Source organism: Panthera uncia, chromosome F2, assembly GCF_023721935.1.
Source record: "Panthera uncia isolate 11264 chromosome F2, Puncia_PCG_1.0, whole genome shotgun sequence".
NCBI classification, from domain to species: Eukaryota; Metazoa; Chordata; class Mammalia; order Carnivora; family Felidae; genus Panthera; species Panthera uncia.
Window position 1 is genome coordinate 53,128,983 of NC_064812.1, and position 26,296 is coordinate 53,155,278.

The 26,296-nt window shown below is 43.8% G+C and overlaps 1 protein-coding gene and 1 long non-coding RNA gene across 2 annotated transcripts in view; one reads left to right on the top strand and one right to left on the bottom strand.

The window, feature by feature from the left end:
* The window catches only part of PAG1 (phosphoprotein membrane anchor with glycosphingolipid microdomains 1), a 142,831-nt gene extending 118,310 nt beyond the window's left edge, over positions 1 to 24,521 (top strand). The window contains exons 4-8 of the mRNA XM_049633610.1: positions 949 to 1,000; positions 5,216 to 5,312; positions 7,618 to 8,219; positions 11,919 to 11,978; positions 16,667 to 24,521. Of these exons, the coding sequence (XP_049489567.1) occupies positions 949 to 1,000; positions 5,216 to 5,312; positions 7,618 to 8,219; positions 11,919 to 11,978; positions 16,667 to 17,035 (1,180 nt within the window). The 3' untranslated portion in view covers positions 17,036 to 24,521. The remainder of the gene's footprint in view (positions 1 to 948; positions 1,001 to 5,215; positions 5,313 to 7,617; positions 8,220 to 11,918; positions 11,979 to 16,666) is intronic.
* The window catches only part of LOC125924834 (uncharacterized), a 66,954-nt gene continuing 57,679 nt past the window's right edge, over positions 17,022 to 26,296 (bottom strand). Inside the window, exons 2-3 of the long non-coding RNA XR_007458591.1 lie at positions 17,220 to 17,329; positions 17,022 to 17,105 (exon numbers count right to left, since the gene is read on the bottom strand). This is a non-coding gene — a long non-coding RNA (uncharacterized LOC125924834). The remainder of the gene's footprint in view (positions 17,106 to 17,219; positions 17,330 to 26,296) is intronic.

Sequence of the window (26,296 nt, forward strand, 5' to 3'; positions counted from 1 at the left end):
GAATACATGTTAAATTTGTAAAATAAGAAGGATACATGCAGCCTCCTGGCAGATTGGTGCTGTGGGGCTGGAGCAAACCAGCCAGTCTACCTCCAAACCTTCCTCTCAGTAACTTCAGGAGAGACCCAACAAGGGTCATTTACAAATCTGACAGGACTTCTTACCCTGAAGTGTCTGTCAAGAAGAGGAAAGTCAGACTCTCCCAACCAAGTAGCCTTCCAGTCTCCTCCCAGTTTAGACCTGGAGCTCTACAGCTGGATCTGAGTCTGCTCAGGAAGGTGCAAAAATAGAGGCTGGTGGAGTTTGCTCCCCTGGACTAGGGAGGGCCTGCCTGTAATTATTTACACTCCCACTAGGCGTCACTGTTGCCTTGACAAATATGGGACATGTATTCTCTAGTACGGATGGCTTTCCTTAGACTGTCCTGAGTAAAAATAAATTCTATTTTTATTCGATGGACTTTTCCATAGACTGGAAGTACATATGACTCATCCTGAGAGCATGTATCCTTCCCAACGTGCCAAAATTTGTATTTTCTTTCATTTTTTTCCCAGTCCCATTGCACTGGGTAGTCGACTCTGAGTTTGTCTGGATTTTCTTTTAAAAAAGGAAAAAAACAGGTAAAATTATTTCCAGTATTCTAGAGTCGAGACAAGTTTCTGCTCAGGAATGTGCCTCAGTCCTCTTGTGAACTTCTATTTTCTACTCTGGGAGAAAGAGAGCTAGAGAGGTGACTGGTCTCATGCTGTGACTTGACCCCCCTCAGACCCTGACGCCTGCAAAGGAGTGATGGAGTCACGGTCCAGCTTTTGCTTTTTTGGCAAAACAAACCAGGATCCTAAAAGAGAGATTTAAATGTGGACAAATATTCGGATAGCCAAGGGGAGTGTCTGTTTGATTTTAGACGGCACGTTTGACGTCACGGCAATGTTTTCTCTTCCATTTCAGAGAAAAGAAGCCGAGACAGCACAGCGGGGACCACGAGAACCTGATGAACGTGGTGAGCCCATATACACATGTCTGTGTGTGCTTTCGAACACCGGCCACTTATCTAAGTGTGTTCCCACAAGCTGGCAACCTGAGGGAAACCGAGGGAAGGAGCTCACCAGAGTTAACCGGCTGCCTAGAGTCCTCCCTCTGAAGGACTCTTACTCAGTGTGGCTAGAGGCCTGTGCAATTAGCCGGGTTGGTTGGGAGAGTTTCAGAAATGGATGCGATCGTGCTGTTGCCGGAAGGATCCTGAGAGCGCGCCAACCTACTGCAGGGAGCCCCTGCCCAGCTCCAGCCTAGTATTGGTTTGCTAGGGCTGCATAACAAAGGATCACAAACAGTGGGGCTTCAATACCAAATGTATTGTCTTGACGTTCTGGAGGCCAGAAATGGAAATCCAGGTATCAGTGGGGTTGGCTGGCTCTTCTGAGAGCCTGGAGGGTGAATCTGTTCCAGGCCTGTCTCCCAGCTTCTGGGGGTTTGCCGCTCCGCGTGGTCTTCTCCCTGTGTCTCTCCATGTGGTCTTTCCTCTGCATGTCTCTGTCCAAGCTTCCTCGTTTGGTAAGGACTCCAATGTGACCTCATCTTATTGAGTTTCATCTGCAAGGACCCTGTTCCAAATAAGGTCACATTCCTAAGGTATCGGAGGTTAGGACTTCACCTCTGAAATTTGGGGAGTATCCAGTTCAACCAGTAACAGCTGGTCATGAAGCTAACCAAAAGGTAGGACCCCCGTCGGCCTCGATGTGGCCCGGCTGGGTTTCCACAGCTGTCACATGGGGTGCTGTCGAGCCACAAGGGGCTCTTAGACCCACCCTGGTGAGGAGCAGCCTGAGTGTCGGGGTCATGCCCTTATCTGGCTGAGCACTTCCAGCAGCTGGGGAGGGGGCCACCCCGTATTCGCAGGGCTGACTTCGTCGGTCTTGCTCGAGCCCCATGGCGGTGCTAAAACAGAGAAGGTGTCTCCGTTCGCTGACATAATTCCTTAAGATCAGGCAAAATCTGCCGTCGGAAGAGGATGTGAAATAGGCAGCCAGCAGACAGAGCTTACCAGGAGGCGTCTCTGGGCCCAGTCACCACCCCCCACCCCCAAGGGCGTGCAAGGCTCTGGTATCCCAAGCAGGCTGGAGTTGTTGGGGCTTCTCTCCTCCGGGAGCCCCTGGGGTGTCCTTGCCTCCTCCTCTGCACGCACACCTTACCCGCTGCTGTTCTGCGTTCTCAGCTCTCCCTTTGCCCTCTTTCTTACCCCCATTCCAGTCTCTGGCTGTCAACCCCACTTCTCAGCTGTGCACAGCGCCCCCGTCCAGCGCACAGAGTGCAGATCGCTGCTGTGGTGGCATCGAGAGGGTGGAGGGGCACCTCGGTGGCTCAGTCGATTAAGCCTCCCACTCTTTTTTTATAAATGTTTGTTTATTTTTGAGAGACAGAGTGCAAGCAGGGGAGGGGCAGAGAGAGAGACACACACAGAATGTGAAGCAGGCTCCAGGCTCTGAGCCGTCGGCACAGAACCCCATGCAGGGCTCAGACTCATGAATGGGAAGATCATGACCTGAGCTGAAGTCAGATGCTTAACCCACTGAGCCTCCCAGGCGCCCTGTGCAACTCTTGGTTTAGGCTCAGGTCACGATTTCATGGTCTGTGAGTTCAAGCCCCATGTCGGGCTCTGCACTGACAGGGCAAAGCCTGCTTGGGATCCTCTCTCTCCCCCCTCTGTCTGCCCCTCCCCAGCCCATGCACACATATACGTGTGCACCCTCTCTCTCTCGAAATAAATAACAAATGTTTTTTAAAAAGGTGGGGGAGATGGGGGGTAGCTCTGCGGTTGCTTCTCCCACACGTAGGTCCCTGGTCCTGGCTTTCGTCACCACCCCCGTGCTCCTTGGTGCCGGTTGGGGCTAGAGGAAGGGCTTCTGTCTCTGTCCTCCTCCCAGATTCCTTCCCTGTGCTGCTACACCCCTGGCGGGGCCTAGGGAGCCATCAGCAAGCCCCCCTGCCGTGTGGTTCTGACGCGTGCCCCAGTGGGAGAACTCCTGCTGTAGACCTTCAATGCCTGCGTGGCCCAGGGTCAGGGACGAGGTCGAAGGTAGTGGCACGGGGGACAAAGGAAAACGCAGGCCGTTCCCGTGCCGTATCCTTAACTAATAACCGCACAGCCTCTCTTCTACAAACGTGTGGGGGACAGCACGCAAAAGCACGTGTTCACACGGGCCGTGGTACGTGAGCTCACACACACCCACCACAGCCGTCCACCCGGCTCTCTTTAAGAGCTTCTCTCTCAGCTGCTCGATCTTATTCAACTTGCAGATTCGCCAGTTAGGCCAAAGAAGCCCCCCAAGTCAGCCTCGCCTCTGCACCCCACCCCTGATCCCAGCTCTTGTACATCCTTGCTCCCTCCTAAGCCCCAGATGGGCCACCACTAAAGCCTAGCCTGAAAAGATCCAGGGGCATGGGGGTGTCCTGAAGTTTGCTCCTTGTGCTACAGAGAGAGGGAGGCTCACTCCAGGCTCCTCTGGGGGCATTTTCTCATGGAAGCTGAGAGGAGAAGTGGTGGCTAGGACCCAGGTTATGCTGCTTCAGCAGCGATGGGTACTTATGCTGTGATGAGCCGACCTGGGAGCTTCCCCCCCTCACACCTGACTCCTGTCTGGGTGCAACCTTTCTGGGATATGAGAGCCTGCACCTTAAGCTCCTGGCGTCCTAATGCAATGACCCACCTCCTGGCACCCTTCACTCAGGAGCAGCGTGAAACTGAAACAGCGGACTCCCAGTTAAGGGTTCATGACATAGCGTGAGCTATTTGCTTTATTATTATTATTATTATTATTATTATTATCATCCGGTTCCCAGTAAGAAGTCAGAGAATTTGTGAGGCCAACTAGCCAAGCTTCTGGTGCTGTTTGTATCAGAATTTCCATGTGGAATCCTGGAACATAGTCCAAGTGTGGCCTCCTGGGTCATGCACACTGTATTCTGCGAGAAGGATTTGGGGACAGGTCACATTAGCAGTGATTCAGGCTGCTACATGGAACCAGTTGGGCATTTAAAGAAACATGTGCTTTCTGATTACTTGTTTATTCCATATAGTATCTCCGTATTCAAGCCCAGTAGAGAAAACCTTCAATGACTTTCTTCCCTCCAAGCATCCAGAATTTGTGAGAATGAGAAAGATTTGCAAACCTACTATTTAACATGATTGTTCTTGTGAACCTTAAAGCAGAGACTTGGCTGGTTATGAAAGTCTCAGAAATCGATTATAGTATCTGTCTTTGACCAGACTTAAGCCTCTTCCCTTCAGATGGCATATTTGTCTTGGTGTGGCATGCCTTTAAGAATAGCATTTTGTGGGTTGCCTGGGTGGTTCAGTCGGTTGAGCATCTGACTCTTGATTTCAGCTCAGGCTATAACAGGGTCATGGAATCAAACCCCACGCACGTCAGGCTCCTCACTGAGTGTGGAGTCTGCTTAAGATTCTGTCTCTCCCTCTGCCCCTTTTCTCTGATCACATGCGCACATGTTCTGTCTAAAATAAAATTTTTTAAATGTTTTTAATTTTTTTAATGTTTATTTCCTTTTGAGAAAGAGAGAACACAAGCAGGACAGGGGCAGAGAGAGGGAGACAAAGAATCCAAAGCAGGCTCCAGGATCTGAACTGTCAGCACAGAGTCCGACGTGGAGCTCAAACACGAACCACGAGATCATGACCTGAGCCAAAGTCAGACGTTTATCCAACTGAGCCATGCAGGCGCCCCTAAAATTAAATTTTTTTTAAAAAAACAGCATTTTACAGAGCCTGTGGTATAAGGAAGGATGCGGCTGCTCTCTGCTGGGGTCAGTTCTGACCAGCACTGGGCCTTTTGGCCACCTTCTCACCTTAAGCTAAGGGGACTGATCCCTCATGACCTACCTGTAGCCCAGTTGAAGACCCCAGGTGGAAAGCTCTGCAAATGGTCTTGAAGATTCCCAGTGCCCCGAAGATTCTAGAACAATTCTGTCCAATAGAGCTTTCCACTGTGATGGAAGTGTTCTGTACCTGATCTGCAGTAACCACTAGCCACCTGTAGCTGATGAGCATTCAGAGTGTGACTAGCAATTCAATTTTGTTTAATTTCACTTAGTTTAAGTGGATTTGGGTTTTTGTTGCTGCGGTTTTAATTTTTAGAAAAAGCCATGGCCACTCTTCCTCTGCCCGCAGTCTGATTGTTCATGTGGTATGTTTGTTTTGCAGCCTTCTGACAAGGAGATGTTCAGCCGCTCAATAACTAGCCTGGCCACAGATGCACCTGCCAGCAGTGAACAGAACGGAATACTCACCAATGGGGACAGTAAGTTATGCAAAAATACGAGCTTTCCATGCAGACCCCATCACATTTCAAAAAACGTAGCTCAAAAATTAGCAAATGTGTTCTTGCCCACTCTTGGTATTCTACCAGTTTTAGTGAATGTCCTCTCATTTGGATGAAAAGCTAATATTTATTAATTGGTTTCTCTGTGCCATTGCTCTAAGATCTGTTTGTATACTAACCCATCCATACCACTACTATAAGATTACTGATATTAATATTCTCACTCCCTGTAAGATAGCTGTTGTTACTGTCCACAGCTTAGAGGTGAAGAAACCGCAGCACATTGCTGCTTCGACAGATCACCACAAACTTAGTGCCTTAGAACAACTGAAATGTATTAACTTACAGCTTTAAAGTACCAGCAGAAACGCACTTCTTCCTGGAGGCTCTAGGGGTGAATCTGTTCCCTTACCTGTTTCAGCTCCTAGAGGCTGCCTGCATTTCTTGATTCCTAGCCTTTCCCTCCATCTTTACACCTCTCCCCAACTCTCTTGCCCCACTCTGTCACTTAAAGGGACTCTTGGGGCACCTGGGTGGCTCAGTTGGTTCAGCATCTGACTTCGGCTCAGGTCATGATCTCACGGCTCATGAGTTAGAGCCCTACATCAGGCTCTGTGTTGACAGCTCAGAACCCGCTTTAGATCCTCTCTCTCTCCCCTCTCCCCTACTCTCTCAAAAATAAATAAACATTTAAAAAAAAAAAAAGACTTTCATGATTACGTTGGGCCCACCTGGGTGACCCAGGCTACTCTCCTTCTCAGGGTCAGCTGATAGTTAACCTGTATCCTTAATTCCTCCTTGGCCACGTAGCATAACACACACATACACAGGTTCCAGAGGGTAGGACATGGACACCTTTTGGAGGCCATAATTCTGCCCGCCTTGGAGAGGCTGATAATTTGCCTGAGATCACAGTCAGTGTGCTGACGATCGGTAATCTGAGTGCTGGGCACACCTCTGGATCCACTCTGCATACCGCCTGTTGCACGCACGGAGTGCTGTCCCTGACAAAAATAGCAACTACATTTGCTTCACACTGTCCAGTTTACAAAGTGCTTTCACCTGAGGTAGGAGGTTGTCCTGTACCCCGTGTCCTGCTAAGGAAACTCGGGGGGTGGGGGGGGGCAGTATCTACCCCAGAATCTGCAGACTCCAGTGCTTGTTCTCTGACCACCATGACACATGTCTGGGGCCAGAGGGCAAAAGTTCAACCCCTCTGTGATGAGTAAGGAAACCTAGGGTGGTACCTGCCGTTGTGTCAGACACTGTCCTGGGCTGCAGGGGTCTCAGAGAATCCCAGTCTAGTCAATAAAGATTAAAACTCATAAGTTATAAACACACACATACGTACATATGTAAAGACTATATATCGTATATAAGAACTGTATATTATATAAGGAGCATGTAAGATAGATGTATGAATATAAATATACCTATTTTAGTACACATTTATTCGTATATACTTATACTTTTTATGCTTACACATGAAGAATAGATAGTATATAAAGAACATATAATAGAGCAACAGTAATTTCATAACTTGTTCACTACAATGTAGGTATCAGAAGGGCGGGGCTGGCTTTGTTGATGTATGCCCCGCACTCCAACCATCTCTGGCACACAGTAGGCACTCAGAAAACATGACTGAATGGTTTCACACAGTAACATTTCTGTGCAAATTGAAGGATTTCACATTTGGATTTTCTAATGTGAGGTAGAAATGGTAGGGGGAAGGGCAGTGAGATGGAAGGAAGAGGCACAGGTGTACAGTCCCTTTGTTACACTGGTTTAGGGCACATTTTTGCCCCCCCTGTTTCCATCGTGTCTGTCAAACAAAAGTGACCACTGAAAGGGAATGGTTTCCAGTTATTCCCTCCAAACGGGAGGAGGCCGGTAAGGCCAGGGAAGGTGGCCACCATACATGCCTCCCATTTTGGTGCCCAGCCACTCACGGTCTGGCTCCAGGGAATATCACTTTCTTCCTCTGGTCACGTTAGGCACTCTGCCTACCAGAGTCCCACCAATAAGCAATGAAAGTAACTGTGAACCAAATTAATAGCCAAGACAACTTATTAAATATTGTATTAGAAAGATGTAATAGCTGGTTTTAGTTTCAACTGTGGTTGAAATAAGAATATCAAGTAACAATCATACCATCTGTAATTTGCAGTTTAGAGTCCAATAAAAAGCACCTTGATTTAACCTAACCTTGCATTATCCAATTCGCTGTAATAATTATTTAAAGAATTGTCTTTCCTCATTTTTAATACTTCTGCTGCCTTAGTTCTTTCAGAAGACAGTACTCTGACCTGCATGCAACATTATGAGGAAGTCCAGACCTCAGCTTCAGATCTGCTGGACTCCCAGGACAGCTCGGGGAAGCCAAAATGTCATCAGAGCCGGGAACTGCCCAGAATTCCTCCTGACAGCGCCGTGGACATGATGCTCAACGCAAGAGCGGTGGATGGGGACCAGGGCCTGGGAACGGAAGGGCCATACGAAGTACTCAAGGATAGTTCCTCCCAAGAAAATATGGTGGAGGACTGCTTGTATGAAACTGTGAAAGAAATTAAGGAGGTGGCGGCAGCTGTGAACCCAGGGAAAGGCCATGGCAGCAGGTCAAAGTCAACTTCCGCTTTGAAAGAGCTTCCGGGGCCTCAAGCCCCCCAAGCAGACTTTGCTGAGTATGCCTCGGTGGACAGAAACAAAAAATGTCGACAGAGTGTTAATGCAGAGACTGTTCTTGGAAATTCATGCGATCTGGAAGAGGAAGCCCCACCACCTGTCCCCGTTAAACTTCTGGATGAGAATGAAAACCTTCAGGAGAAGAGAGAGAGCAAGACAGGAGACGAAGGAGCCACAGAGGGGACCAGTGAAACCAACAAGGTAGGCCCCCATGTTTGTGCTTCATGTGCTTTTGTCATGATTAGGAATCTAGCTGATCTTGGGGCTTTTACTGGCACATCATTCTGGGAAATACATATAAACACTTTCAGGTTCATTGAATGATGAAAGCTGCTTCAGTGTAACCTGTGTGTGGCTCTCCCTGCCCCACCCCCACCCTTCCAAATAATAAAGTGCTAAAAACTCATGTTTGTAAAATATTTCTCTCTTGGCCCCTTACTTGGATATTTTCCAGTTTTTACATCCTATCTAATTGGGGCTAAGTATTACTGTCTTCATTTTGAAGACCAGGAATTTAAATGGAAACTAGACTGTTTGCCCCGTGTTTAGCCTCTTCTGTTTGCTGCTGCCTCAAGCAGCATGGTGATCCCAGAAGTCAGAGCATAGGAACACACACAGAGGGAACAGACTCACAGTTGCCACTGGTTGTATCTGATTATATGCATACTTCTATATAAAATCAAGTAAAAGATTTTATTTTGTGACAATTTCAAAACAATAGCCAATAACTCTTAAGGTTAGATATTCAACAAAGCTCTCAAATGTATTAACAATCCCCGGGCCTTACCTGTTTCTGATAACTGGATGTATGAGCCACAATAACTTGAAATTCACATTTCCAGTTGTCAGTGTCTCCTTGGGATTTAACCAGGCCCAGTCTTCTTTAGTCAACTATTATCTGATTTCTGTCCTCTCCACAGGAAAAAGCAAGGTTCTCATCTCAGGTTTTGGTGGGAACGACAAGTAGGGGTTAGTCAGTCAATACAGTTGTAGCCTTAAAAAAACATCTGGAGTTTATGATCAAAATGTGAACCCTGGCTATGGCTATATAGGTTATACCAAGTAAGTCATTCTTTGTGGTATTCTCTGAATGCGTTTCAACTTTTCATATTATCTGTCAAATCGGCTGTTGAGAGCCCCAATAAGAGTGTTCATGAACCTAGTCATAAATGCAAAAGTGCAGTCTATTGTTTTGCCCTTCATATAACCAGAGATAATAAAACTAATTTAAAGTCTATTATGCCTAAAAAAAATTCAAGTTTTTTTTTACTTATAAGCACTTGAAAGATAAGGTCAATTGTCTAACCACTATCACTAAGCAGTTCTCCAGATATCCCATTAGAAAATGGAAATACCCATCTGGGAATCAATAGTAATACAACAATGAATAACCCATCATCTTCATATAAACAATCTTAATTTTAAGCAACTCAGATAACTTGAAATATTTAATATTCATTCATTTTTTTATTCATGCACAAGATTTTTGCAAGCACCTACTACGTGCCACATAATCTTCTAGGTGCTGAGAATCCACTAGTGAGCAAAACTTCTGAACAAAACTTCCTGCTCCAGTGGAGCTTACATTTTAGTGGGGAGAGACATAAATATGCACAAAACTAAAGTATGTGGCACTTTAGAAGGCTTTAAAGTTTATAGGGAAAAAATTAGAACAAAATAATGAGGATCAGGAAAGTGGAGTGAGTACAATTATGAATCAAGTGGTCAGGGTATGCCTACTGTGAAGGTGGCATTTGAATAAGTTGTATACATTTGGGGGAAGAGCGGAGGGAATGGCCAGTGTGAAGGCCCTGAGGCTGGAGCTCGTCCGGCCTGTCCAAGGGAGAGGAGCAGGACAGGTGTGGCTGGAGAGGAAAGGGTAGTAGAGAGAAAGGTAACCAGGGGCCTAATCCTATGTGGCCTTTACTCATAATCTGAATAAAACAGGGGTCGTTAGAAAATCTTGAGAAGAAGGGATGACTCTTTGGGTCTTTGGGAAAGATGCCCCTGACTGTACTGTCAGATTCAACTGTAAAGGGGAGGAGCAAGGAGGAACACCAGGTGGCCATTCTCACAGACCAGACAAGAGATGATGGTGGCTTAGAACAGGACAGAAGTAATGGGAGAAGCTAAGCTGGAGCCAAGAGATTGGTTGGTGGACCAGATGTGTGATGAAAGAAAGAAAAGATAATGATGAGTCCCAGGTTTGGCCTGAGCCACTACCAAGATGGAGTCACCATTCACTGAAATGGAGAGGGCTGCAGGCAGGCAGGTTTTTGGAGAAGATTGCGTATTCGGTGCTGGACACGTTTCGTTTGAGATACATACTGGATGTCTGACTAGAAACAGCAGAGAGCAGCTGGATGGATGAGGAGGTTTAGGAGAAAAGGTCTGGGTTGGATTTGTACACTTGGAAGTCATCAGCAGAAATTTTTTCTTACGGCCATGACATTGCTTTAAGGGGGAATGAGATCACTGATTGAGTGTAAATGACAACTGGAAGGGTTCCCAGGGCGCCGGTCTAGGAAAGAAAAGGAACGAGCAGAGGACACCTAAATAGGAAAGAAAAACAGGAAAGTTCAGTGTCCTGGAAGCCACGTGAAGAAGGTTCAGGGACAGGGAAGTGGCCACTGTGGCAAACGCAGCGACGGGTCAGGAATGGTGAGGGCTGAGGTTTGACAGTCACATTAGTCACATGGTGGACATTGGCGTCCTGGAGTGTCAGAGGCAGAAACTTGACTGAAATGGTTTAGAGAGAGAATAGGAAGAGAAAAATTATTTGAGCAACTTTTTTAGACAAGTCTTTTAAGAGCTTTTGCTATAAAGGGATGAGGCCATAGATGGAACTGGAAGAAGGGTTGGTTTGTTTTGTTTTCAGAGTCAGAGAAATAACAGCATGGTTTCACGTGGGTGGGAATGATTTCACAGTGAGGGAAAAGCTGATGATATAAACTGAATGGGAGACTTGCTGGAGTCTCATGAGTAGATGTGAGGGGGCAGGATCTCCTGTATAAGAGGAGGGGATCACCTTTAAGAGGGGCTTGAAGAGTTCTTTGGTGACAGGGAGGAAGGACAATTCGTGAATGCAGAGATGGGGGTGGGGTAGGGTATAAGTTCCTAGAAATTTCTGATTTCTTCAGTTTTCTCCAGGTCACCAGGTAAGAGTGAGGATGGGGGAGGGGTATTGGGGCCTGGGGAGGGAGGGGAAGGTGGGAAGTAAACAGCCGAGCAGGGACCGGGTATACTGGCAAGGGTGGTCCAACACAGAGCAGTGCTAAGAACCCACCTGAAGGTTGAATTCACCAGTGACCAGGAAGGGTATTGGGTATTTAATACTACTGGGTATTGAAAAACATCGTACAATAGATACAAGAGGGGGAGAGGGGTAGAAGGAGAGAGAGAATCTCAAGCAGGCTCCACAGTCAGCATGGAGCCTGACATGTGACTTGATCCCACGATCCTGGGATCATGACCTGCGCCGAAATCAAGAGTCAGATGCTCAACCGACTGAGCGACCCAGGCGCCCCAACACAATAGATTTTTTACAAGTGTTTATAAGTGTTAGTTGCTTGACAGCATTTCTTTTATTAGTGTTTCTTCTTTTAATGTTTATTTTTGAGAGACAGAGACAGAGTGCAAGCGGGGGAGGGGCTGAGCTGTCATCACAGAGCCCAATGCAGGGTTCCAACTCAAACCGTGAGATTATGACCTAACCCAAGTCGGATACTTAACTGACGGAGCCACCCAGGCACCCCTTGACATAATTTCTTTGTAGAAAATAATATCTTCCCTAAAAATCTTTTGAAACATTTTTATAGATGTGTCAAAACAAATGCAAAAGAAAGGCTGGATTATTGACTTCAAACTATATCTTCCCTTGGTCTGTGTTTGTTTTAACAGAGATTTAGTTCATTGTCGTACAAGTCCCGGGAAGAGGACCCGACTCTCACAGAAGAAGAGGTGAGTTTTGTTGCTTTTTAAATAACCAGAAAACTTTAAAGAATAGAGCGTTTCTCCCTGAATAAATGCACTGTTATGTTACTCTTCTCTGAAAAAGCTGAAATACTCTTTTTTTTTAATTTTTTTTAATGTTTATTTATTTTTAAGAGAGAAAGTGAGACAGAGTGTGAGCAGGGGAGGGCCAGAGAGAGAGGGAGACACAGAATCCGAAGCAGGCTCCAGGCTCTGAGCTGTCAGCCCAGAGCCCGATGCGGGGCTCGAACTCACGGACTGCGAGATCGTGACCTGAGCCGAAGTCGGGCGCTTAACCGACTGAGCCACCCAGGCGCCCCAAAGCTGAAATACTCTTAAGCATATGTGTGGAGGCCAGGATTTGGGAATGTTGGCTTTATAGTGGCTCAAGTGACTGACAGATGGTAGGAGAAAAAGGAAGACAGGATGAACAGGTCATCTAAGTGAAAGAAACAGAGTAGGAAAGAAGGAACAGAAAAAAAAAGATAGGAAGAGGAGGGGAGAAAATAGAATGACAAGAGAGAGATTTAAGTGCGAGAGCTTTAGTGAGCAGTCAGGAAGGAAGTCCACCTTCGAAGGCACTTAATCATGGGTTGGAAAACACAGGAAACTGGAACAGGTGGGTGTAAGGAATTTAATCCAGCCTGGGAAGTGGAGGGGGAAGGTTTTAATGAGGAATATGGAGGCAGAGAGCAGGTAACTAACTCCAGGAAGTACAATTCCAGGCTGCAGCAACAGTCAGACATAGCAGCCAACAGGAAAGCACTGTCTTTGTCCAAGTACCTGGGCTAAATATTCACCAGCTAAACTTTTCAGTGAAGCATCAAAATCGTATAAGCCGGTATATATGTTATTATATCAAGCTAGGCTCAGAGGGCTGAACACCTCAATTTATCTGGCTGTATATAGCTTCTATCTGGAATTCCTAGCATGGTAAATTTTGTGCATGTAGGAAAATGACATACATATGCAGGGACATCCCCTCACATCATAGGACTTTGTGTAGAGTATTAAAAAATGAAATAGACTACAATCCCCCATTGGGAGTTCAAAGAGCAGAGAGCTTTCCATAGGCAATGTTGCCCATGTGCTTCTGTGTTTCTTGCCCCAGGGAAAGGACCTGCCATCTAGCCACCTGCTCATATAAGCCAAAATCCTGGGCATCATCCATGACACCCCCATTTCCTCTATGTCCTCAGACTCAGGCAGTATCAGGTCCCCTGAATTCTACCTCCAAAGGGTTTCTTTCACATGCTGCTCTGTCCGTGTCCACTGTGCCTGCCCCTCACCAGCCTGGTGGCACCTTCACCTTCTTCTAGCAGTCTGTTGTCCCCACTGCACCAGGGCCATTCCACTTGGGACCAAAAAGAAGAATATATGAGAGGTCTGGAAACAAATCCTTTAAAATAGAGACTATGTAAAAATTTAAATTACTTTTCTTCTAATCTTACATTGTTTGTGGTTTGGGAAAATAGGACCTAGTTACACTGATGAATTTTTAACATAGATTAAAGAACGGTGACTCACATGTATTCATTTTAGGAAGCTGCTTTACAAAAAATAATTATGGAAGTCACTTATTTTGGTATTTTTGTACTATAGTGTTAGCCAGTCCAGACAGACACTGAGACATGAGTTTTAAGTACAATTATCCCAATTTAACAGAATGATGGGAAAGGGTTGGTTATAGGAAGAGAAATGGGGGAAAGGAAGAGGGTAATTTATAAGAACATCATAACAATTTGCAGCCTAAATAATAAAGATGAGAGATTTAAAAGAGAAGAATTGTAGGGGCGCCTGGGTGGCTCAGTCGGTTAAGCGTCCGACTTCGGCTCAGGTCATGATCTCACGGTCCGTGAGTTCGAGCCCCGCATCAGGCTCTGTGCTAACAGCTCAGAGCCTGGAGCCTGGTTCAGATTCTGTGTCTTCCTCTCTCTCTGACCCTCCCCCATTCATACCCTGTCTCTCTCTCTCTCTCAAAAATAAATAAACGTTAAAAAAAATTTAAAAGAGAAAACTTGTGACACTAAATAGCAGCAGGGCTTGAAAGGAACCTGTATACGAAATGGAAATCATAGTCCTAGAAGGTAGATATCCAAACATCAGAAGACTTGTAAATGTTAACGCTTATGAAAGATTCTCAACATTCTCTGCACACTAGGCTCGTGCCCAGAGACAATAGTAAGTTGCAAGTTAATGAAAGAGCCTTTAACTTTTTAAAAAGAGTGTAAAGACCAAGAAAACCCAAGTAATTGCAAAGAGCGGAGCATTAATGGCAGGATCGTGGGGAGGAAAGTTGAGGAGAGAAGCTGCAGTGTGCCCCCCTCATCGGTACAGGGCAGGAAATGGTGTGTTTGTCCTCTTCAGTGTTGCCCCTGAGGGCACAGAGTGCATTTCTACTTTGCTGGCTCCCCTCTTCACTGTCATCCATGATTCACCCTTTATAATCTGTCCACATTTTTGGCTTGGACGACCTTTTAGATAATAAGTTCCATATGTTTGCACCTCACTGTGAAAAGCAGGTGATTTATTCTTCCTAATTTCAAAGAAATTATCATTCTTCATTTCAAGAGTAATTTTCCATTCAGATCTCTAAGGTGAGAATGTTAATTTACTATTCACTAGACAGGTCAGATCAGCATGGCAGAATTTCCCAAAGATGATTCCTCTGGTTTTAAATCTTCAGATTGTCAAGGCCTGGCAAAACAGAGCCACCAGCCTGTAGTGAAAAGTTCTCATGCAAATGACCAGTTAACATGCGGCAGGCCTGTCTTAAGACGCTTTTGAGGCCAGCTGGAAACTTCATCCACAGTATGTAAGATATGTGAAAGCAAGGAAATATCTCTCCGCACTTGGGAAGCCAAGCATCTGTCAGGAGGCATGTTCATTTATTTCCTGGGTGTTTGAATAAATCAATCATTATGGCCAATGAAGGTAATGAAGGATATTTCTACTTATTTCCAACCGTGGTTTCTAACAATAATACCCCCACACACACACACACACACACAAAAATATCTCTTAATCAGTGTGTTTAATCTATCATTACCAAGAAAATTAAATCCCTCTTGATAGTAGAGGTTATATGGAGTATGTTAATGAGACTGAGTAGGGGTGTCCGGAAAATAGCCCATGCTTTCAGTAGGAAAGAGGGCCCTGTAAGTGAATTGTCCCCAGATTTCATTTCTGGGTTGGCTGGTTGCAAATAAGAATGGATTTTTCCCACTGGAGAAAACTTACCCCATCTGTAAATGTCTATTTAACCGGTAATATGCAATGAAGTTGAAAATTAATGGAAAATGAGGCTTTTACAGGTAGAAGTAGATTGCCAGCCAGAATCCAGGAGCTACTTTTCAGACCACTTCGATGCAGAAAGAGTGAACCAAACGGTCTAACTCGGGGGTTCTCACACTTTAGTGGGCATCAAAATCAGCACAGAGTGCTGGGCCCCGTCCCCAGAGTTTCTGATTCAGTGCTTCTAGGATGGGACCCAGATCCTGCTGCTGCCAGTTCGAAGCCTGCCTTTTGAGAACCATTCATCTAACATCTGTCTTCTTCCTTTCTCCTTAAAGCAGTAGAGCTTTTTTTTTTCCCCCAGGTGAAATATTCTGATGTAGAAATCGAGTAAAACATGATACGGTAGTCAGGTCCTGGGGGCCTCATTCTGCCTGCTCTCCTCCTTCCCGAAGACCCAGAGAGAACCTGGTTGTCATGGGGTTATGTTAATATGACTGGTCCACTTACAAAGTTGAACATATATAATTGTTCTCTAGTAATGTACTTCAGGATTAGCACATGAAGAACCCACTTCTGGGTATATAGCTGAAGGAGATGAAATCACTGTGTTGAAGACATACCTGTACCCTCAAGTTCTTAGCAGCATTATTCACCATAGTCAAGACATGGAAACAACCTAAGTATCCATCAACTGATGAATGGATAAAGAAAATGTGAGATACAGATCCACGTGTATACATTTTAAATATATACATATACACATATATATAATGTGTGTATACACACATGTACATACACACACAGTGGAATATTATTCAGTCGTGAAAGAGATTCTACCTTCTGTGACAACTTGGATAGACCTTGAGAACATTATGCAAGTGAAATAAGTCAGACAGAGAAACCCAAATACTATATGTTCTACATAGATGTGGAATCTAAAAAAGCCAAACTCTTAGAAATAGCAAGTAGAATGGTGGTTGCCAGGGCCTGGGGAGTAGGGGAAAGGGGAGATGTTGGTCACAGGGTACAAACTCCCAGCTGTAAGCTGAGTAAGTTCCAGGGATCTGATACAGAGCATGGTGACTATAATTAACAGTGGTATACTATCATACTTGAAAGTTGAAAGAGTAGGTCTTAATTGTTTTCACCACATACAGACACACACACACACACGCATAGTGGTAACAAAGGAGTTAGCTAAGCTTTGTAGTAATCATTTCACAGTATATATGTGTATCAAATTACCATGTTGTACACCTTAAGCTTACATATGCTATGTGTCAATAGTATCTCACTAAAGCTGGGGAGAATTGGCAAAAAAAAAATCTTAAAGGGGCATACACATGCCTATAGTGCTAAATATCTAGCTTGTCACTGTAAAGGGGGAGAAAGAAGTCAAACTTGAGGCTTATTTATTTAATTCACCCTTTGTTTTCTAGATCTCAGCCATGTATTCATCAGTAAATAAACCTGGGCAGTCAGGGAATAAATCAGGACAGTCTCTTAAAGCTCCAGAGTCCACCTACACCTCCATCCAGAGCGCCGCTCAGAGATCCCCCTCTTCCTGTAACGATCTCTACGCGACTGTTAAAGACTTCGAGAAAACTCCAAACAGCGGTAGCATGCTTCCAGCAGCAGTGAGACCCAGTGAGGAACCCGAGCCCGATTATGAAGCAATACAGGCTCTAAACAGAGAGGAAGAAAAGGCCACCCCAGAGACCAATGGCCACCGCGGCCTTCTCCCGAAGGAGAATGACTATGAGAGCATTGGGGACTTGCAGCAGTGCAGAGACATCACCAGGCTCTAGCAGCCCCGAAGACAACCCCAGATGTCGTGTGCTCAGCCGCCTGGAGGGCTCAGCCGCCTGGGGGGCACTCCTGCGGGAAACAAGAAGCTCTGTCAACCCACACTCTGTATGCTGCTCCGGTAACCTGAAGATGATTGAAAACGTGGAGGCTGTTTAGCAGGGTCGGAAACAGTGAGGTACGTACCGAGTGCACCCGAGTGCGTCCCTGCCTGCAGGGGGCACTCGCACGCCCAAGCACATCTCCTTCATGCACCCTCGCCCTCTGGAAAGGTCCCAGCTGTCGGTGGTTTCATCCTATTCGTGAGGAAAGCCAAGATGTAAGGAAGAACTGCGTTCAAGAACCACGACCCCACCTGCCTAAAATACTGCCATTCAGAAGAGCCAGGTTTTTCTTCCTTTCTTTTTTTTTTTTTTTTTCCCTGTCTGCCCCTAATATTTCTTCCCCGTGAAATCTTCCGATTTCTAATGGTTCATTCCAAGAAAATTCTCCCCCGAGGCTTGGCCCTTGCCTTCCACTTAGGGATTTTAAGATGGTAAGAAACTGTGGTTGCTGGTTCCTGTCAGCTCACAGGCCTCTTCCAAGAGCCGCACCTGGAAAAACGACCACTGCAGGTGGACAGGACCGGGGCTGCCTCTTAGGTTTAGGTCTTCATTCCTTCTGATTTAGGCACTCCACATCGGCAGCCTCTCCCAAAGTACTTGAAGTCGTTTTTAGATGCTTTATTTTATTTTTCTAGTCAAAGCGTGCCCCCCCAGTATTTGAAACTCTTCAGAGCCTTTTCAGTATTTTCAATGAACATTGTGGTACTTCTATACTTGTTTTAGCCCAGAGCTCATTTCTCTGAAACAGAGAGCCTTAATCTCCATGTTGGGACACACCACATATTTGGACGGCAGCCATGGCATCCGTCTCTGAAGGGCTGCGGACTTGAATGTGTATTTCTGATGCTCTCTGCTGCCACACTAACAGTGTGAGATTTCATAAGTTAACTGCTACCCTAAGGTAATCTATCTAAAATTAAAATGTAAACATTTATTTTTGTTATATAAATTTATAAGATGTTTTATGTTTAACGCCTAATTTCTAGAAAGTGCCAGAAAAAAATGTATATTAACTATTTTGATTTTGTGTACAATGATTTATACTCTCATTTTGAAAAGACACCATAAAGCACATAAGCTAGGTAACTACACGTAGCTGTTATCTTTTTTCTAATCAAGTGTTTAAAATACCGAAGGTTTTTTCAAGACTTAACTTTTCAAATGGTACTTGGAGCTCCTGGTCAAAGTCATCTGGCTCACTAGAGAAATCAGCAGAATAAACACAAAGGATCGTTTTCAGTGAGTTCAGTGGGCAATACTGAAATATTTGAAATGGTCAAAAAAAATGGAAAGAATGAAATATGACTAGGGATGTCTGCATTATTAACCTCATGAAGGTATTTATAATTCCATTAAGATTCAGTTACGTGTTTAAGAAAACAGTGATGGGTTCCGCAAGCCAGTCCTCACAAATGCAAATTGCCTATTGGGGTTTTTTTCCCCCTTCATTTTACAAAAATCAGTGGCTGAAATAACTCTGATTAAGAGCTCAGCCTGGTTTGAATTTAATCATCTCTTTAGACTTTATAAGGCCAACATTGGGAAACTTGTTCACTTTTCATTTTAAAAGGAACCTGCTATTATACCGTGTGGCTACAGAAAGGGACCTTTTCCTACACTGACAAAGGGGGAAAAAAGAGGCAGTTATTCAATGCTGCTGCGACATGTCTGGCCTTTCAGGTTGAATACTCTTGCTGTTTTCACTCATTATGACAAAGGATGCAGTTGGGAGGATGGAGCATCCTGCAAATGGTAGGGACCAGCTCACAGGCGTGGTTTTTTCCCATCCCTTGCATTCATGGCTTGATTTTTGACTGCTCTGTGATACATTTCTGAAAATTGTGAAGTGAGCTTTGTTGGGGTAAACGGGTCGGCTGTCATTATGTTTCGGTCATCCTGGTCTTTCCCATGAAGACCTCTCGAGCCTAAGCACAATCATCACTGACTAGAAGATAAGGGCAGAAATACCCTTGGATTGGGGGGAAAGTTCATCAGGAAGGCGCCACAAGTGGGCCTTGTTCTCTGAATTCGTATCTTTCATGAGCACCGTTTTGCCGGGTGATTTTCATTGCTTACTTGGTATTAATGAGTTTGACCCAACAATCTCTACATCCTGGGGTTCCTTTAGCACTTGGGGACGGCCTTGTCACATCGCATACCTAGTATTGTGCATGCTGCAGTGATGTCCTTTATGAGCGCTTGACCACTCCAAAGTTTTACTGTATTTCATAATGTCTTTACTTATTGCCAGGGAGGTGAGAATGACCTCTCAAGTGTAAAATCATTTCCAGAGAGGAAAGTTCTTTATAAATAGTCATATCATCTTGAAATTTCATTATCAGAATTACCCCCAGAAGTTCTGAAATAAAGGCTAAATTATGGCAATATAGCCATAAAATATGCACTGAGCTCTCTCTTGATTTGAGAATCTGTGCTAAGAATAAGTTGTGATTTAAAGTATTGTAAGTATATTTTAAAAGAAACTAGAAGGCCCTCCGGCATAAATGCTAAAAGAAGTAATAGCACAATCCCTGAGGGGTGGGGGGCAGGGAGAAGCGGAGTAAACTTTGGGAGCAGGCTTGCTGTTTAGACCATTGGGTACCTTACTGAACTACAGTATTGATGTATCCTCATGGTTTTGACCTTAAAGTACAGTATTTCATAAATTTTGTCACTTTTACTTTATTCATTGAAAATCTGTGCTAGTGTTTGAGTTGGACAAAAGCCTATGGCTTCTTTAAAAAAGTTTCATGTTCAGCTAAATGTTACAGTTTAAATCTGTGAAAGGTAGTTATGAAAAGTTTTTACAGTATTTTTAAAATTCAACTTTGACATCCATATTATGCATTGTTATAACTTACGTTATGTGAAATTACACAAATAAACTAAGTTTTAGGAAGTGTTTTTTGTCCTGTAAGTCAGAATTGTAAACTCGTCTTGCCTAAAGGCAGGATCTTTGTTTTTAGTCAGATATTTTGAAAGTTTAGAAGAATTTTTATGCTGTTTTTACTATTTCTCAAATGCAGTCAGCAGGAAAGTATGACCTATTTTACGTGAAATGTTTAAGGAAATTTTAAATTCTAGAAGAAAGTAATTTTTGCAAATATGTGGCCCACATTTTCTTTCCTGTCCACTAAATTATGTCATTAGGTTTATTAAAGCTTTTGAAGGTACTGCTGTCTTTTGTGGAAGAAGGCTAATTACTGATGTATCTGCCCTCAAAATCCAAGAGTTAATTCTAATTAAGTGCTAACAAGAGGTAGCCACCACAAAGAACTAAAATTTAACCTCAGGCTGTCGCTATATCTATTTCTCGTATTTGACTTCTGTTTTCTTAGAGCATTTATTTACTTTAACCAGTAACACACTGTGTGTATACATGTACATATACTATACATACATACCTATACATATTTACACACACACACACACACACACACACACACATATAAAGATGTCTTTGGAATGTCTCCCCTACTAGTGTGATGACTATTGTCATAAAAGCAAAATAGAAAAAAGCTACCCAATAGTTTTCACTCAGTAATTGCAAGAAAGCCTTCCTAGGTTACCCTTATACCATTTTTCTTATTAATAAATTCAGGTTTTAAGTTGTGTCCATAATTCTCTTCGTTGAAACCCAGTGGTGTTTTAAAATAGTTTTGGTTCTTTTTTTAATGTGTGTGGCTCATTGCATATTCAGCATGACAGGAGGAAATGTAAATAGGCGTCCTTCTCAGTGTTCTCAGTGTTGAGAAGAGATGCGGCCGAAAGCAACAAGAGCCAGGACTGAGCTACAGGGAGGTGACCCCCCCCCCCCACCACCTGGTAGCAGAGGCCTATTATCACATGGCTGCATTTTATCTCATTTTCCTTAGAAGGCCGTGTGAGTTTACCGCAGAACCAGCGAGCGGTGATGTAGCATGACGTGCAGAAAACCGCTCTGAGATGTTCTGAGAGGTGGCTCTCATCCCAGAGCTTCAGTTCAAGACTGAGTTAGGATTTTGTAAATGAGTAAATGACATTTTTTTTTTCCAGTGCTCCTTGTACTAGTTAATACTGAGTCCATGTGATATAGTGATGCCATTCTTCCAAAAGTGTCGGCGTCTGGTACCCGGCCAGCTTCGTGGTGGCCCTGGAAGCACAGCTGTACTGACTGCTGTTTCCTGGAAATCCTGACAGGCTTACTGTCCTGTGTAACCGGGAGAAGCTCAAGTGTATCGTTTGGTGTAAGTGACTGATGTGAAAAATAGGAACGTGTGTCTATAATATCAGATACACCTTCTTTTTGCAGTGAAATCTATACGCCTCGTCCTGTAGTAGTGCTCTGTGTGCTGTACCTTTTCGTAAACACGGTATTCTTGATAGTGGCATTGGACAAGTTGAACGCACCTAGAAAGCGTTTGACATAAAGAGACCAGTCCAGAAACCATGATAGACTAGTCTTCATCTGGAATTATGAAAGTAAATTTTAAAAACTGTGGTCCGGAAGAGAACAAATATTCATAAGTGGGTTTTTTTCCTATCGCTCATTTTTAGGTCTGTTTACGTCCAGTCTCTGGTATGTATAAAGTAGTCATTGTTTCTCCAGGTTCTTCTTTATTCCAGTTTTTCTTAATGCCGGATGAAATGAGAACTGTTGTAACTTTTATTAAAAAGGAAACTCTTTTAAGCATTCCATTTGGTAATCGTTTATCTTAATGCAGTCAAATTAGATTTTTCTTTGCTCACCACTTATATACCATGGGTATTTTTTAAAAATATATTATGCTCTGGTTGTCTTAGATCACCTTCTGTAATGGATGATAAAGGCTGGTAATGGTCATTCCTCAAACTTCTGTGTATGAAATTGGCAACGGTTTCATTGTTGTTACCTTTTAAATATCCTGTTTTATGAATGCACCTCAAGTTTTCAGGGGAAGTTTGAAAGATAGCTAAACAAATAGGAATTTGCATTTCACTGTCCATGCATTTTTTCCTCATAAAAATAGTTTCTCAGAAGAAAGCGACATACTGTCCCATAGGTGGTCCTGATCAGTTTCAAAGTGCTCCTCTGACTCAAAAATAATTCATGACAATGGCGTTTTGACTCATTGTCTCAAAAGGTCTTTATAATGGTCAAATTGTCTAATTCACAAGAGAGTGGAAAAAGTTGTTTCTGATACTGGGCATTTTTAAACCTTAGTTTTAAGTCTGAAAATATCTTACTGGCTTTAACATCTTCTAATTTTTCCCCTCCACTACCCTAGTCTTTTTAAGGAGAAAGTCTAAAGAACAGGGACACAAAGCCACTATTTCTTCCGATCTTACCTTGGCTCCTTCCGCACAGGTGACCTTCTGTCATTTTGCACAGCACCATACCTGTTCCCCCTCCCCACCCTGGCTGCTCTCTGCTATTCATAGGCCATTCCAACACATCTTTTGCAAAATGGACACACTCCTCAGATCACGGATCCTGCCCGCCAGCATGGAACCATTCCCTGCCACTGTCCCGTGGGTGGACAGCTCTGCCCGACTCACATGTTCCTATGTCCCAGGCTGCCGAGATAAGGTCATGGGTCCACCTGGGGAAGCAGATGCTGGGTGGTACGGTCATGAGCTTTGCTAAACCATGTTCATACCTGCCCACATTTTTCATGAGAATGGTTGGCACTAAAGGGCCGTGGAAAAGAACTGTAAAAAATTCTCCAGAATCAGAGTCACAACTGCAGAAAAATCAGCACCGTGCTCTAACTGGGTAAGCTCACTGTCCCTCATAAGGCTTTAGACTGCCTGTGTCTCCTAAGTTCCAGTGAAGTTAAATCCTTGGAATAACAGACCAATAACTTGACCGTAAAGTAGGAGGATGCTGAGCCTTTCAAGGAAAAACACCCCTTTCTTATAAGACTTAATCACTTATAAAGTAAGCTGAGTGTAATATTTTTTAGCCATAGAGCCATTTACTCCCTCCCTCAGGAGACAGTGCTTATGGATTCTGGTAGTTATAAGTAGTTTGGTCTGCTTTGCCAGGCTTCAAGGACACAAGAATGGTCAAGCATCTCACCGGGGAGCTACCAGATATTGAGAATAACTTGGCCATTCGTAGACAAATAACTTGGCCATTTGCTGAACTCAGCGAATGACCCTGAGTAGCCTAAGGAGCAATGTTTGATGTTTGAAGTGAGAAACCAGATCCCTTTTAAGCACTCACTTTCCACACAGCTAAGGATCCAGGATGTGTTTGGGTTTTTTTTGTTTTTTTTTTTTTACTTCACTCTAAGTTGTCATAGTTAATTATTTGGATGGGTATTCCAGAGTGTAATTTCCCCCCCCCCCCCCCCCCCCCCCGCCAAGTTAAAAGAATGGATATTCTCTTTACACATTTAATTTTTAAAAGTTCACCTAGTATACCAGTTAGGCACCCATGCTAGGATGGTTAAGACTAAAAGGGAGACCAGTCTTAGCCCCTGGAGCCTCAGGGGCTGTCTTATACCTCAGAACTGTCTTATTACGATGTCTGGTTTTGTTTTGTTTTTTAACTCAGCAGTTGGAAACCATGAGTTTAAAGCAAACTTTCTTTTTCCCTTTTTAAGCAGAAGAAGGAAAAAAAACTTTTAACTTGAACTTCCCATTTAGGTAGTCAAGGCTTCCCTGAAAGACAACAGTCAGTGTCCTTCCCCAGGTAAAGAGGCGAGAACCAAAAGCCCAAGTCTATCTCTGAAGATTCCTTTTTAGGTACTTTTAATGTAAAACCCACACATGAATCTGACATGATGTTTCTGACCTGTCCCATAAGCCTGCTTGCCTTTTTTTTTTTTTTTTTTTTTTTTTTTGCAGTTTTTTGATGATAGGTTTTCTTGTTTTTCCTGGAGCCACACTAGAGACCATTCCGACAGGCTCCTCCGTGGCTGACTACTGGTGTCCTGGACGTGTGGCCGCACCGTTAGCAGGGCTTGCCTCTTAGGGAGAAGCATGTGCAGAGTGTCAGACAAGCTGAATTTTATGTTCACATCAACAAGCATTTATGCCTCAGGTTTTGACATTTAAAAAATATTTTTCTGAAGAGCAACTACATATTTGATACGGGGGGCCTGGCGAGCAGGAATAAAATCTGAACTAAGCGACGTGGGCAAGACTTCCCACTCCTCACGTCTCAGTTTGTGTCTCTGGAAAACAGATTATCCCAGCTCCCTGTCTACCACCCTGAGTAGCCTAAGGAGCAAACCATAGTGTGTAGAAATGAGAAGGATGACCTCAAAGATTTCGATCATTTTTAGACATTTTCTTCTTTGTAAACTCAGGAATAAGCCTGGTTTATGGATAGCATAATATGGCTACCAAAGCTACAGTTTTAGGCAACAAGATACATCCTTCAAATGTGTTTCATTTAAAAACCTAACTTGGTTGTAAAACTGGGAAAAGAAACTCCTCATAATAATTTTTAAAAAGCCAACAAAAAGACTTCAGTAAAAGAGTGTGGTATCAGTCTGTCATCTGCCCCAGAGTGCTTGTTTCTTACCTATAGTATTTCAACAATTTTTATGGGAGAAAAAAATGCACACTTCTTGGAAAAGTGAATTGAGGTTTTGAATTAAATTCTAAGAGACGACAATTTAAAGAGAAACATTGGATTCAGAGATGAGCTCACAGCTCTGTGATCCCTGTTTCAGCATTAACTTTACTGTGTGACCTTGAACAAATTACTCTGTGCCTCAGTTTCTCCATGTGCAAAATGGGGATAATGATACCAACCATTGCCTACCTCATGGGGATGTTATGGGGACAAAGGAGATAATATAAATACAAATGCTTTGATCTCTGGAAGAAAGGTGCTATATAAATTACAGTTATATTGTTTTTAATGATCCAATTGTTATGTTTAGAGTTTAAATAATAGCAATACTATTAGTCATGTTAAGAATAAGTTTCAACTCAGTGCATAATTACAATTCTCTTCTGTGGCCAAATCTTGATCATTCATCCAGTAATGGTACTTAAGGAACTGAAATGGGTATTTGATTTCTGTGTGTTTCTGCCTGTAGTGTTTCTATTCTGAATGTTCCCAAAAGGCTGGAGTTTAACTTGTAATACCTTATAGTTTACATGTAATGAACCTTATTCAAGCTGTGTATAAAAGTATAATTACATGTAAATAGCAGGTACATTGTAATTAAAGGCGCTTATCAAATTGTCTTTGTTCTTTTTAAATTGCAATAAAAGTCAGTTTTATATAAAAGCTTGTTAAAACTCATTTGGTATTGTGGGAAGGTCAGGAATGCTAGTTTATAGGCCTCCGTGCATAACCAGGGTTTGGGGATTTTAGCAATCAGTTCACTAAGTGAAAGGAAAGACAATGACCAGGCTACGGAGTGTAGCGGTTAGAATCGCAAACTGCAGAAAAGGAGTCTGAGTCCCAGCTCTATGATGACTTTGAAGAAGCTGTTGGACTTTTCCTTGCCCTTGTTTCCACATAAAAAGTGAGGGACGGTAATTCAGAACCTACTAACAGGGTTGTCTTGGAGATTAAATGTGGTATTGAGCATGGTACCCCGCAAATGCTAAAAGCTCTGTAAATGCAAACAGACCATCTTCACAAGCCTGGGAAAATTGTGACGACCTCTACCCACACTGCCAGCCACTCTGGTGAAGAAATGCAAGCTGAGAGCAAATAGTGCCCAGGCCATCAGGAAAACCCACCTGCTTGGTGGCTGAGGGTGTTCTAACCCCAGCAGGAATCTCAGAGCAAACAGCTTTTAAATCGACCTGGCTGCCCCCTTTCTGATAACAGGAGACTGGCCTTGGGGCCCAAAGGCGAAGCAAGCGAGGATTTTCTTTGGCAAGCTCCTGATTCCTTTATGTCTGTGCCCTTTAACTCCTGGATACCCCCAAACTCATGCATTGCTTCTTACTAGACCCCCCACACCCAGCCACGCACACACACACAACCTGGCCCTTCTCTTGGGACCTTTTCCCTGCTCCCCCTTCTGCCACACCCCATCTGCACAATTATAAATCCCCTGTTCCCAGGGGCTCATCTGTTTGTTTCTAAGGAACTAACTCCTCCCTGTGGTAGGTTACCGTGCCCACTACATGTAGGATTGTTTATGATTTAGGGAGCTTGCTGCCTATCACAGTCTTGAGCCAAAACCACCTGTAACTCTCATTGTGGGCATTGCAAACCCA